The sequence below is a fragment of the Pangasianodon hypophthalmus genome, chromosome 19, assembly GCF_027358585.1.
Source record: "Pangasianodon hypophthalmus isolate fPanHyp1 chromosome 19, fPanHyp1.pri, whole genome shotgun sequence".
In the NCBI taxonomy this organism is placed as follows: domain Eukaryota; kingdom Metazoa; phylum Chordata; class Actinopteri; order Siluriformes; family Pangasiidae; genus Pangasianodon; species Pangasianodon hypophthalmus.
This window is the reverse complement of record NC_069728.1, coordinates 17,357,815-17,371,895: the sequence shown is the minus strand read 5'-3', so window position 1 is coordinate 17,371,895 and position 14,081 is coordinate 17,357,815. Positions and strand designations below refer to the sequence as shown.

Here is a 14,081-nt window from a genome sequence, read left to right as displayed (position 1 = left end):
TCCTTATCATCCTTATCATCACTTTCTCCAAACTGCTGAGTCCTACAACATGCGCTAGGCTTTTCTTGTTAGCAGTATCTGTATATTTTCAGCTCTGCATATTTAGTGACCTCACAAACTGATCCCTGAATATGTTTTATATGGGGAAAAAAACTGACAAAGTATCTGGTTTAAACTGAAAAAATGGAAGCCAAATACCAACCTATATCATCAGAATCAGCAAGAGGAGTTAACCATTAAAGTCATGTTTCAGGGAATTAACACCATTATACTGTATCTGTGATGAGCTCGAGTTGCTGTTATATTGCTATGGTATTGAAAATGGAAAGATCTTTTGGCTAGTTTGTTGTCGTAGACTAAAAATGCACATCATAAAAGAATTCTTTGGACATGAAGTGAGACTATCGAGATCAGAAATCTTGCCGGGAGCCACTTTAGTGCCGCTGTGACCAAAGACAGTCCATGTCAAGGTTCGTGAAGTGAGAGAGATTTTTATGATTAAGATCTCAGTGTGTGAGCGCTGCTCGGACGCTCGTCTAAAAAGCCACCAATCGGATGACACGAAACCGTGGGACATCTGCAAGTACTGTAACAGTGATGGTGAATCCTAAAAAATAAGCACGCTAATGAATAGAAAATTATCCTTATTACATCAAACTCACTTTCAAGAACATTAGTCAGTGCGAGCCCGAGCGCAGATCACGCTGATTGACGTCGTAAGCAGAACGTAGTAATTTCCCTTAATCACACAGGTCTATCGTTAGAGGATCTTCACTGTATAATTTAACAGGGGAAACGTGTTACTGTTACAGATTTTATTAGGATCTTGTCATGTAGTGTGCCAAGTAATAATCTTCCAAGACTGCTGAAGTCACGCTGTCTGAGAATGGCTTCAGTTCATGACGATTGATGACTTTTGGATCATTTCTGACTTTCTGAATGTCTCCGTGTCTCAGAATCCGCATGGCTGGTATAAAAGGTCTGCAGGGAGTGGTGAGGAAGACAGTCAACGATGAATTGCAGGCGAACATCTGGGATCCGCAGCACATGGACAAGATCGTACCCTCTCTGCTGTTTAACCTGCAGTCTGGAGAAGGCACGGAGAGGTGAGAACAGCTCAGTCATGTCTTATAGCTGCTCCATAAAGGGAAAATTTGACTTGTAGGTGAATCTTTCATTTAAACTTCTTTCTTCAGCATGTTGGTCTGTTTTCACTGTGTTTAAAGGTTTCCTACATTACCCACAATGCCGTTCTACCTGCTGATAGCGGCACAGTGGGATTTAGTTCTTGCTTTATCTCTATGTGGCGGCGCTTTAGTCCTCCCAGCTCTCTCATCTGCTCAAACTGTTCAGCTTCCAAAGCTTCAGCGGTCATGCTAACATCGCTCGTCATCTCCGTGATCTATAACTAGCCGAGCCGAGTTTTTGATGTAACTCATATAGCTGCATTGCATTCTGGGACATTGTGTCCAGCGTTTGCAATAACGTCTCACTATTTCTATACTGGATTTTTCATTAATATGATGTCATTGGAAATCGTCGTGAGAAAAGAAGCTCTTTCTTCCCCTTTGGGAGCTAACAGTGAAACATGACTCTTACCACTTAGGATGAAATCTTAAACGGCATTGTAACTGCGCTAGCAATAACAGTCTCACCCTGTGACGACACCCAACCGCTAACTTCTCACAGGAATAATGATCAATAAATCAGCACCAGAATCTATGAACTCATCATAAATAATTCAGTATAAACATTATAAATGTGCGTCGGAGTGAAGAGTTCTGGTAAGTAATTGGTATGAGAGAGTTCCCGAGAGAGTGTGGGTCAGTTCTGTGGTCTTGTGCTGGTGATACTGATGTACTGATGCACAGAGCTGATGGAGGTTTGGCTCTTTCCTCCCATGCTCGCTCTCCTGCTGCGTTTCCCCGTCAATGTGACCACTGACAGGCCTAATTACAGCACCGGAGGAGACGTTAATTACTCCTATTCTGCTGTTTGAAGTGCTAATTGGCTCTTACTGTAAATGGCAGCTTATTATTACCTCCCCCTCGACCGTCATTATCAGGGGATCCGAGGACAGAATAAGTGAGAGTTCACTTCACCGACTTGTTTCTCAGGCACTTTTTCTCACACGCTCACTTCAGTGAACAAAGCGTGTTTTTCTGTCTGACCTACTTACCGGTTAAAATCGCCGCCTACTGTTTAGATTCGGACGTCTTTCTTTTTTACCTTCATTACTGCCAGCTAACTGGAGCAAATCTTAAATAACCAGATTCGCCTTTTAAACTGTGCGTCATCAAATGCTGAAAGCCTCCGAGGAGTCAGTAAGTATTGTTCCCTATGTGCCATTCTTTAAAATGACGTATTCCACAGCGCTGGTCAAGTCTCGATTCTGATTGGACGGGAGATTTTGATAACAGCAGCTCGGACTGTAGCGCAGCCGCAAATCACTCCGGTCACTTTAATAGGAACAGCTGTACACCTGCTCTTTTATACAGTTTTCTAATCAGCCAATCATGTAGCAGCAGCAGCACAATGCATAAAATCATGCAGTTACAGGTCAAGAGCTTCAAGGTTTGACGTGTTATGCGTTCTGAGATGCTTTTCTGCTCACCACGGTTGTAAAGAGTGCTTATTCGAGTTACTATAGACTTCCTGTCAGATCAGACAGGTCTGGTCATTCTCCTCTGATCTCTCTCATCAACAAGGGGTTTCTCCGACCCTCCACACACAGGATGTTTATTTTTTTCCCCACACCATTCTGTATAAACTCTAGATCAATTATACACTAGACTAGTTTATACAGAATAACACCATTCTGTATAAACTGTTGTGTGTGAAACTCGCAGGAGATCAGAAGTTTTTGAAATACTCAAACCAGCCCATCTGGCACCAGCATCCATGCTATGATTAAAATCACAGAGATCACACTTTTTCTTCATTCTGTTCATTCATGTTTGATGTAAACATTAACTGAAGCTCTTGACCTGATGATTTTTTTTTGCATGAAGAATTTTTTTTGCATGGTTTTTTTTGCATTGCACTGCTGCCACATGATTGGCCGATTAGATAACTGCATGAACATTCAGTTGTATAGGTGTTCCTAATAAAGTGGAGGGCGAGTGTATTAATGCGCTTAGTTTTATAGTAACATCATTCATTGGAAGGTTAAAAACGAACATTCATTGTTGATATGGTGAAGTTTTCTTAAATAAGGACTCATTTATTTAGCATTTCTGGAAGGAGTCTCCAGTGTCAGCCAGAGGTAAAGCTGTAACTTTACGTTTTCCGACATCTTCAGGACAGAGGAGTTTACATGTTTACAGAGGAGTGTACGACATGTTTGATTCACTTCCTGCAGTCGAGTCGATTCAGAGTCAAATCACTTTCTCACTTCAACCGAGTTCACTTGAAAGCTCCTCAGCTTACATGCTGAAGTGGAAATGCCACGTTCCAAACTCTTCAGTCTTACACTGAACAAGAGATTCATCAGTTATTTGTCTGATTCTGTGCATCAACTCTTTATTAGGAGTCAGAAATTCTGTACCAGGTTACCGCAGCTGTACCAGGTGGTACCAGCAAGACACAGTTCAGGAAGGCAGCAGGAACAAGAATAGGCTGCTGAATAAATGATGGAAAATTGGCGAGTGTGCGAGACACACACACACACACACACTCAGTAATGGGAACACACTGTGAGCTCACACTGAGCAGCGCTGGAAGCCTTGAGCTAATCATGAGCTTTAATTAAGCTCCGAGCTTCTATCGTAGCATCAGATAAAGTCGTAGAGCTCAACTTTATTCTCTTAGTGTACACATCTTATTACTAACTTCCCTTGTTTTCCTTTTTCTCCCTGTGTGTGTGTGTGTGTGTGTGTGTGTAGTCGTTCCCCCTCTCCACTGCAGGCCACTGAGAAGGAGAAGGAAAGCCCAGCTGAGCTGACAGAGCGCTGTTTTCGGGAGCTGCTGGGCCGCGCCGCCTACGGCAACATCAAGAACGCAGTCACTCCCGTCCTCATGTAAGAGATGCCCCTGTTTCTGCGCTTCATCATTCTCTTTTCTTTAGAAGTGTTCATTATTCTTTTTTAGCCTCTGCTTATTTCATTCTCTCTCGCTTGCTCTGTTTTTCCTCCAGGCATCTTGATAATCACTCTCTGTGGGAAGGCAAAACATTTGCAGTGCGCTGCTTTAAGATCATCATGTACTCAATTCAGGTGAGGGGTTCTCCTGTCAGGAGCCTGTTTCTTTCTTCTCTGAAAAGGAACATTTTATTTTAGCAGAATGGGATAAATCTGTCTGTAAGACTTGAGGCTTTCTCGTTTTCTTAATATTTACTTCCTTAAAGTTCCGAGCTAAGAGTTTTCTTGTTGAAACCAGTTCACGAAAACTGCTGAGACGCTGCTTTTCATGCTGTGGCTTTTTTTTCTCGACGCTTTAATCATAGTCCTTAGGGGAATGCAGCCGCTTTTAGAAAGCTCTGGTTTTGACTTTTTTAGTCGCAAAGGAGAAAAAAAGTTCAGAAAAGCGCAGTGATGTCAAAAGCTGTTTTTTTTTTTAACCTCCTGACCAATCAGGCTTCAGGTTAAGAGGGAAGTAAGAAAAACAAGCGTCTTGTTAGTGAGCGAATATGACGAGATTTCTGACATGTTGGATTGAAACTATTTCCCTGCCAACATTCCAACGTTGCAATACAACTAAAAATAATTTCATATTTTTGGCATGATCAGCCTCCAAAGCGACAGCGAAGACAAACCACCTCCTCATCACCAATCTTTATTTCATCTGCATTACCGATGATGATAAATCCAATCTAAAGAGCGAGTTAGGATAGTTAGTGAGCTGATATTAGCTAGAACTGCTAAAAGTGATGTTATGTGCTTCGTGTGAGCCATTTCTCAGTGTTTTACACCAGCACGATGCCTCTTCTGCTAAATTTTCCTTTTAAAATGGCAGCTTCACTAAGGAGTCAGAAGACATCCTAAGTCGAGAGGAAGGATGGAGTCGAACCTGTTGCTACGGATGACAGACTGTCGTGAATGAATCATGATTTTTGCTGTAGTTCTCTGGGAGCTAAAATTGTAAATTCATGCTTACATACATTTCATTTTGTCGTTTTTAGGATCATAACGATTCAGTCTTCATGTTCTAGATTATTCCTGAAGTGTTTATCGCTGAAATTCTGAGAAATCAGGAATCTTAAAGTCAGAACTAGTATTCTTACAAGACTCTAGGAGCTATGGTTTGTTTATGAACACAAAAAGTCTCTGACGATTACACACACTAACTGTATTCTCTCTCTCTCTCTCTCTCTCTCGCTCTCTGTATTTTCAGTCTCAGCACTCTCACCTGGTTATCCAGCAGCTCCTGGGTCACCTGGACGCTAACAGTAAGACCTCGGCTACGGTGCGCGCTGGGATCGTGGAGGTTCTCCTGGAGGCAGCTGCTATAGCAGCCAGCGGATCTGTAGGTGAGTTTTTCACTGGGAGTGAAGGATGATTTTTCACTACCAGTGTGCACATGGAGAGAAAAATGATCTTGACCACGTCTAAGTAATCTTGTCCCAATAGCATTAAATAAATCTGCATATATGATCTCACTGATGGTGATTGTAGATTGTGACATTTCTCATAATAGGGCTGCTGTTATTAAATTTCAAATAGCAAGAATTCAAACTGTCTTTGCAACACAGATTTCTCAGTTTTGTTTTGCCAAAAAATCTACTTTTGCCATAAAATTAACTTCATAGTATAGCTGCAGCATATTCGCTCCTCATGCCGTGTTTGACTAAAGCGCGTAACTCTTTCCACCAAACAAAAGAAAACACCACCTCAACCTGGAAAGTCGGGAAGGTCTCCTCAACCCCGAGTTTAGCACGTGACGTCATGTCAGCATGGCCGCTCACACCGTTCACAGTAAATAAAATATCACTTCACTCCTTTAAAGGTGCAATAGTTGTTTATTTTTATTTCTTGCTTGTACAAATAACCTGGAAGATACAGTATGTAGAACATTATGAAAAACAGTGAGTTAAGCTGTGACATTAGAAAAAGTTTATGAAGTCACTAAGAAAACCAATTTGGAAAACCGACTTCCGGTCCGGAATGCTTGCTTGTGTTTGTGTAACCCTCCTGTTAGTCATTTTATAGGTATTATACCAGCCACAAAAGGTCCTGGGGTGGGGGAGCTTTGTGAACATGAGTAGGAATCATTCAAATGACAAACCCATTTAAATGTTAGACACTTAACCTTGAAAAAAAAAAAAACCCTAATGCATCCTAAATGAGTTTAAAGTCGTATTTATTTTTGATTAGAGATCATAATAGAGACATTAGTTGGTTAAATCTTACTCATGATCCCGTCCGTGTTTTTCCCATTTTATGAGCTCAAAAATGGCACAATGCCAAGTTCAGTCTTCTCACTTCCACGTTAAGTCGAGCGCAGCATTACAGCAAAGCTTAATAAGTGAAACCTTCACTGGTTCACCAAACCAGTCTTAGTCCCTGAGTCTGCTAATCTTGCCCATTTTATTGCTTTCTTTTCTCTCACACCTCTTTTCTTTTCATTCATTTATCACCTTATTCATTAGCTGAGGAATTGAGTGATGTGTGTTTGAGCAGTGAACATTCAACACTGCAACGTAACACCAGGACTGAGACTCTGCATCACATATCTTGAGAAGCAGCTGTGTGAAAAAGTGAACTGCTGAATAATGAAACGTCTGTGAGACCTGTGCATTGTGTTCTACACATTTAACCCCTTAAACTCCTCGCGTATTATTCAGTTCTTCTTCATCGAACATGCTATTTAGTAACACTTAATGATTATTGCGAGTGAGGAGCGGTTTACGATGTGCCTCCGATGTGAAACTGTCACAGTTTATCCACTAGAGGGAGGCATTTCCATAGACTGTGAAGTACATACACCCTGCTGAAGTCTTACTTTTTTTATTACTCATATTTTTCACTCTGGAATTTTTTTTTATATGATTTCTCATTTCTATAACTGTCTGGAACTGACATCACATCATATGGGCGGGTAGAAACAAATGGAGAAAACCAGTCATATGTCTGTATAGCAACAGGAAGTGGAGTTGTTTTGAAAATGATACAAAATTATTCGTGTGCCTGTTACTTTAGGAAGTAACAATGGTTCTGTGCATATCTTAGCTACATTTCGATCTAAAAACCATAAACTTACACAAACAATTTGATTTCGCAGTCATTGGGCCACAGAGAGCTGAAAATCTGAATTACTTTTACATGAGGCAGGTCTTATTGCATCATAAAATGTATGATCCAATCATGTTTTAATATGCAAATGAAGCCTGTGATACACCATGATACTGGATGTGCAGGTTTGAGGATAAAAGTGTTGGTGCTTCTGCTCTCTTTTTTCTGTTGTGGAAATAAACACTGAAGCAGAATGAGTTTTGGGTGGTCTTGGGCGTGCAAAGATGACCTTAAGATCAACAAGGAGTGATGAAATTGTCTGAATCCTGTCTGAACTGCGTGTATTTCAGGCCCCACTGTGCTGGAGGTGTTTAACACACTCCTCAGGCATCTGAAGCTCAGTGTGGATTACGAGCTCAGCGGATTTTATGATGCCACCACCACAGGCAACAAAACCGTCAACGAGCACGAAGAGAGGCAGCTCCAAGAAGCTGTCATAAAAACCATAGGTAGGAGTGTGTGTGTGTGTGTGTGTGTGTGTGTGTGTGTGTGTGTGTGTGCGCGTGCTCCCAGTGCAGACCTGCCAACATTTCGCGTAGGAACATCGGTGTACGCTGCTACAAGTTATCACTCAAAAATACGCAGTCTTCTTTTATTAATTAACAATAAAATGGCAGATGAGCCGTTTATGGAATGATTGACAGTTATGATATTAAGTATTAAGTATTATTGTCAGTCTGATATTAACTCACAGCCTGGAAGCCCCTCCCCCTTCATTAATGTGAAATAAAATCTGTGTATTTCAGTGTATGTGCAAATCTGTTTCAATGTGTGTTCACTGTAGCTAATATTAGACAAGTACATAGTTATCATCAGTTAACTGTATTTATTAGTGATGCCACTGGAAAAAAAATTGACGGACTATAGATCAAATATATATAGCCGAAAGAGGGAAAAAAACTTTTAGTGAAATTTAAAATCTAACACTTTACAAATAATTAATGTTTTAATGGTAATTATAATGCTGCTTGCTCTCCTGTACCGGTCAGTGCAGACATGTTCAGACAGCAAGGTCAAGCCCACTGAGATAGTAATTGGAGTGTGCGTATACACGGGGTTTTACGGTAACCACCAGACAAGCAGCAGCTCACACCCCCCCACTCAAAATCACCCGGTGGTTATACGAGTTATAGTTTATAACTCTCATACTGTACCTCATGCAAATGGTTGGTGAGAGGACTTTATCCAAAATGGAGTGTTTGAGTGTGCGTGTTTGCTGTGTCAGTACATTCAACAAAACTGCTCTGAACAGAATTTAACAGAATGGCTATAATGTGTAAAAATATATATGATGTACAAAAGTGCAAGAACTTATAAAGCCAGAGGAAAGATAATAATAATGGCACTTGCATGTACATTACTGTTAGGGGTGTAACGATGCGTCATGATGCAAAAATTTGATGTGTATCGTGGGAATGTACGATACACATTGTGGAAAGCAGCATTCTATATTAATTATGCATTTAATACAGTTGCACTGTTTGTACACCAGAGGACCCAATCTGCGCAACACATTGAGTTTAACTGAGCGTGCGCTGGGCCCGATAGCTCTGGATCACAATGACCGACACGCATTATACGCCGTACGGTTATAACCGATAAAAAGAGCTCTTAGCATTCATAGCTTTCAAACGACACCAGTCCTGCACTGCTGCGATCTACAGTGCCTGACAAAGCGGTGGTGGAAGACGGACATTTTAGCAACTTTGGAGCTCTATTTAAAACGCCATCTCGGACACTGCCACAGAGCTCATTATGTTTCCATCGTTCATTTTCCCCAGATCAGAGACTGTTCGTTAAATCAAATTTTGGGGCTTTATAAATGTATTTATTTTTATGACATGGTGAACCCGTAGTATATTTTGTTTACAGTATTAAAGCTCTGTTCATAGTAATTTTTGATTTATTTAGTTTTTTACTGACAAAAATGCACATTGTTTTGCATTGTTTATAAATCTCTTGTAAAAAAGGACTCTTTTCAGACATACTTTTTCTTCATTCAAATTTTGAATCTAATGGAATCGAATCGTGAAGCCAGTATCGTGAATCGAATCATGAAGCCAGTATCGTGAATCGAATCGTGAAGCCAGTATCGTGAATTGAATTGGATCGTGAAGCCAGTATCGTGAATCAAATCGTGACCGGAGTGTATTGTTACACCCCTAGTTATTGTATTACTTCATCTTATTTAGTATTATTTTGTGTTTGTCCGTGATTTCAGGTTCCTTTGCCAGCACTCTGCCTACGTACCAGCGCTCTGAGGTGATGCTCTTCATCATGGGGAAGATCCCGATTCCTGGACTGCACCTTACACTGCCACCCACAGACTCTGGGTGAGTATAGCAGCCTCTAAATATTAGCAGAACAAAATCCAGCTCATTACCTTTATCAAAAGTGTGTAAAACATCATGATGAAGCATGAACACCTGAAGCTAATGAGTTCTTGTTTAGGTTTTTAATTGAGTCTTTCACACGTAAATTATATTTAAAAACATATCTAGATACTATAGATATTTTTTGTTACATTTTCTTAATATCACTCAGTGAGTAAAAAAGAATAAAACATTATATCTGAAATTAAAAAAAAAAAATCTTCCAGTGTGTTTATAAACAATTGTTAACATTCTGGTCGAAAATATTTATGTAATATCAATATCTATCTATCTATCTATCTATCTATCTAGATGAAGTGATGTAAGAGATAAAAAATCTATTTAAAGGTGCACGATATGACAAAAATATCATATCATGATTCTCGAAGGCATGTCTACGATACACACATGAACAGTATCACTGTATATAAGTTTGCTCACAAGCTGCTAACAATACAGCAGTGTTGCATAAAAAAATTATAAGCAATAAATTATTTTATTATTGGTAAACACATTTATAATAAATTATATTTAATTTTTTTTATTTTTTTATATTAAAAAAAATAGCATTAAAAAAAACAACACGAAAACATAAAAATGTTTAACATTTTCAAAACTTAAGGATTAAGTAATTAAGAAAAGCATACTGAGATGTAATTTATTACATATTACATGTTATATTTACATGTTACATTTTTAAAATTTACGGTTTTAAATTCACTTTCACTGCCCTAACTGTGAACTCTATGCGAACAAGTTTGAAAAAATAAATAAATAAAAGCTTCATATCTGGACAAATTCACTGCGAGACCTAAACATGACCCGGCTGTGTTTTTCAGGTCTGAGGGTGACAGGATGATTCAGGTCATGTTGCTGAAGTCTCTAAGACAGGTACGATCTCTAAAAGATGTTACTAAAGTAGACTGTACTGAACGTGTGAAGCTCACGTTCCTCTGCCGTGTAGGTGACGTGTGGCTTCCAGAGCACGAACATGCTGACGGCTCTGCCCAGCTCGTTCCTGGACCCGCTCCTGTCCTTCGCACTGCTGGAGGACGCGCACATCCGCCTGCTCGTCCTCGAAATCCTCGTCAGCCTCATCGATCGCCATGACAACCTCCCTAAGTTCTCCACCGTCAGGTGTGTATACATGACTCTCTTCACGTTAAAAAGAACACATTTTCATGTTGCTGAGAGACCGGAACGCAGAAACTCTTCTGTTTTGGAGAACTTGTAGCTTTATATCTGACTGTTATAAAGCGCTGACACTGGAGACTCCTTCCGTAAATGTTAAATAAACGTCTCTTCATAGAAAACTTCACCATATCAACAGGGTTTTTTTAAAAATTCATTTATTCAGTACCTGTGAGTGAGCTGGTAGTATAAAAACGATAACAATTAATGTATCGTCTATCCTTCTGTAGCATCATCTCGGACATTTCTGTCCTTAAACTCAAGATGGAGAAGTGTTCCCGTCAGGATAACCTCTTCATGAAGAAGGTTCGCCCTTAACCTTAACCTTTACCTCGCACCGTTCTCTTTCTATCTTAACCATTGATTCTGTCTATTCTCTTCTGTCAAAATATCTTTCACATTTACCGTACATTATATTTTTATGTGTAGAGATAACCTATGATGCAGTGTGATATGGTTTGGCTCTTAAAGGTCGTGTGTGTGTGTGTGTGTGTGTGTTTTGCAGCATGCCCAGCAGCTCTACAGACACATTTACCTGTCGTGTAAGGAGCAGAGCAGTGTGCAGCCGCACTACGAGATGCTCTACGCTCTCCTCGCGCTGATCAGCATGGAGCTTGCTAACGAGGAGGTGGTGGTGGATCTCATTCGCCTCGCTCTGGCCCTGCAGGTGAGACAGGTCTTTAAGTGCTGACACTGAGAAAGAAATAATATACGGCATTACAAAACAAGGTTAGTGTTCAAGTTCAAGTGGAGTTTATTGTCATTTCAGCCATATACAAGTACATAGTGAAACGAAACAACGTTTCTCCAGGACCAAGGTGCTACATAAGACCGACACAGAACAACACAGAACTACAATAAATATGAAGTCTGTATGGATGTAGAGTATAATAATAATAATAATGAATTTTCTCTTCTAGACCCAAAGCGCTATAGGATTTAAAGAAGAAGCACAAACACAGAAGTATGAAAAAGAATATAGATTAATTACAGCACAATAGTTATAGTGTAGTGTAACAACATTCCTTAACATTCCTTAAAACCCAAGACTTCCAGTGTAAAAGGAAAAAAATATATAATCACAGAACTCTGTGGATATAAGATATCAGGCACGTGAGTTAAATAGGTGCCGTTGTATTTATTATTGGAGCCATAAGTCACCAGTTACTATGAAAATTTAGAAACAATTAAGGTTTGAACAATTAAGTGTTTGGAGATGGCGAGTTCGAATCCCGTCTGTGACCAGGAGCCAAGGAAGCAAAATTGGGAAGGATGAATGGCATGCTTTCTCTCCCCTGTCAGTCACAGCGACACTAGCCAGTCGTGGGCGTCTGTGAGAATTATGTATGTGGAAGAGGGTAGATAGCGCTTTCCTCCATGCGTGTTCCTCTGCCCTGTGATGCAGCATGAGCAGCAGTTTGAAAAGATGCGATTGGCTGGCTTCACATGTCTTGGAGGAAGCACGTGATTAGAATCCACCCTCGTTGGTTACTAGCTGTCATATAGCACCTTCAGTATCTAGTTCTTGCCAAGATGCGTAGAATACTAAACAGACCACAGGTGAACATATTGTTTGACAATAGCTCCGTTCTAACCCTGTCGAGTACCTGCTGAAAGCTGATTGGATGACGGCAGCCATGTTAGTTAGGTAATTGATTCATTATCAGACATTCATTCAAGAGAGAGAAAAAAGAGCGGCTGGTGAGGAAACTGTTTATAGCTGCTATATTGTAAATCTTAACAGGAGCTTGTTTTGTAGATGTGGTATAACAGTTTGTCACTCTGTCATTATGCTGTGTGTGTGTGTGTGTGTGTGTGTGTGTGTGTGCGCGCGCGTGCAGGACTTGGCTTTAGTCAGCGAGGAGACGTTGCCGGTGTTTAACCGTTGTGCTGTTCACGCTCTCTGCGCTGCCTACCTCAACCTCATCTGCCAGCTCACCACCCTGCCCACCTTCTGCCAGCACGTCCACGAGGTCAGTGCCGTTCCTCAGACCTCCAACATCACCTCCTGCACACAGTACAAACATGTGCTCATACACACACTTGTGCTCATACATACACTTGTGCTCATACACACACTTGTGCTCATACACACACTTGTGCTCATATACACACTTGTGCTCATACACACAAACATGTGCTCATACACACAAACATGTTCTCATACACACACGTGGTCATACACTACATTGTGCTCATACACACAACCTTGTGCTCATACACACACGTGTGGTCATACACTACATTGCGCTCATATACACACTTGTGCTCATACACACAACCATGTGCTCATACACAACCTTGTGCTCATACACACACGTGTAGTCATACACTACATTGTGCTCATACACACAACCATGTGCTCATACACAAACACATACTCATACACAACCTTGTGCTCATACACACACATGTGGTCATACACAACCATGTGCTCATACACTACCTTGTGCTCATATACACAAATATGTGCTCATACACACACACACACACACACACACACACACACACACACATGCTCATACATGACCTTGTGCTCATACACAACCATGTGCTCAATCACACACACATGCTCCTACACGACCTTGTGCTCAGGATGAGAAATACAGCAGTCTTACGTGCTCTGAAAGTCTGTGCAAGCAGCGCAGCTTTCTTAATCATATCTATCTTATTTATGCATGTATTTGTTTGTTGTTTATTTGCAGGTGATCGAGATGAGACAGAAGGAATCTCCATTTCTTTTGCCAGAAGATGTCTTCATTGAAAGTCCAAAGTGAGTCTCCGTTTGTCCGTCTGTCTTTCTCTGTTTGTCTCCCCAGTTCTGCCCTGAGCTCAGGTTACTGTCTGTGTGGAAGCAACCCAAAGAAAGAAAGACTGAAGGAAAGAAGGAAGGAATGAAAGATAGCAGTAAGGAACAAAAGAAAGAAAGAGGGAATGAGTTAAAAAAAGGAATAAGGATGGAAGGAATCATAAATAGTAGTAAAGAATGAAGGGGCAAAAGAAGGAATGAAGGAAGGAAAGAGGTAGTGAAGGATGGAAGGAAAAAAAGAAGGAGTGAAAGGAACAAGGAAAGAAGGAATGAAAGAAAAAAGAAAATAATGAGGAAGAAAGGAAGAATGAAAGACCGAAAGAGAAAACATACAGAATAGAGGAGAAAGAAGTAATGAAAGAAAGAAAGAAGGAAGAAATGAAAGAAAAATGAATGAAAGATAGTAGTAAAGAATGAAGGAACAAAAGAAAGAAAGAGTGAAAGAGAGGAAATGAAGGAAAGATGAATGGAACAAAAGAT

At 40.4% G+C, this 14,081-nt stretch overlaps 1 protein-coding gene across 5 annotated transcripts in view; it reads left to right on the top strand.

The window, feature by feature from the left end:
- Nucleotides 1–14,081, top strand: part of efr3bb (EFR3 homolog Bb (S. cerevisiae)) — a 47,354-nt gene that overhangs the window by 24,987 nt on the left and 8,286 nt on the right. For all 5 annotated transcript variants that reach the window (XM_026923095.3, XM_034313729.2, XM_034313728.2 and 2 more), the window contains 12 exons: nucleotides 957–1,106; nucleotides 3,885–4,019; nucleotides 4,136–4,214; nucleotides 5,332–5,467; nucleotides 7,520–7,678; nucleotides 9,451–9,562; nucleotides 10,441–10,492; nucleotides 10,566–10,738; nucleotides 11,023–11,098; nucleotides 11,298–11,459; nucleotides 12,634–12,765; nucleotides 13,498–13,565. In XM_026923095.3, the coding sequence (XP_026778896.2) occupies nucleotides 957–1,106; nucleotides 3,885–4,019; nucleotides 4,136–4,214; nucleotides 5,332–5,467; nucleotides 7,520–7,678; nucleotides 9,451–9,562; nucleotides 10,441–10,492; nucleotides 10,566–10,738; nucleotides 11,023–11,098; nucleotides 11,298–11,459; nucleotides 12,634–12,765; nucleotides 13,498–13,565 (1,434 nt within the window). The remainder of the gene's footprint in view (nucleotides 1–956; nucleotides 1,107–3,884; nucleotides 4,020–4,135; nucleotides 4,215–5,331; nucleotides 5,468–7,519; nucleotides 7,679–9,450; nucleotides 9,563–10,440; nucleotides 10,493–10,565; nucleotides 10,739–11,022; nucleotides 11,099–11,297; nucleotides 11,460–12,633; nucleotides 12,766–13,497; nucleotides 13,566–14,081) is intronic.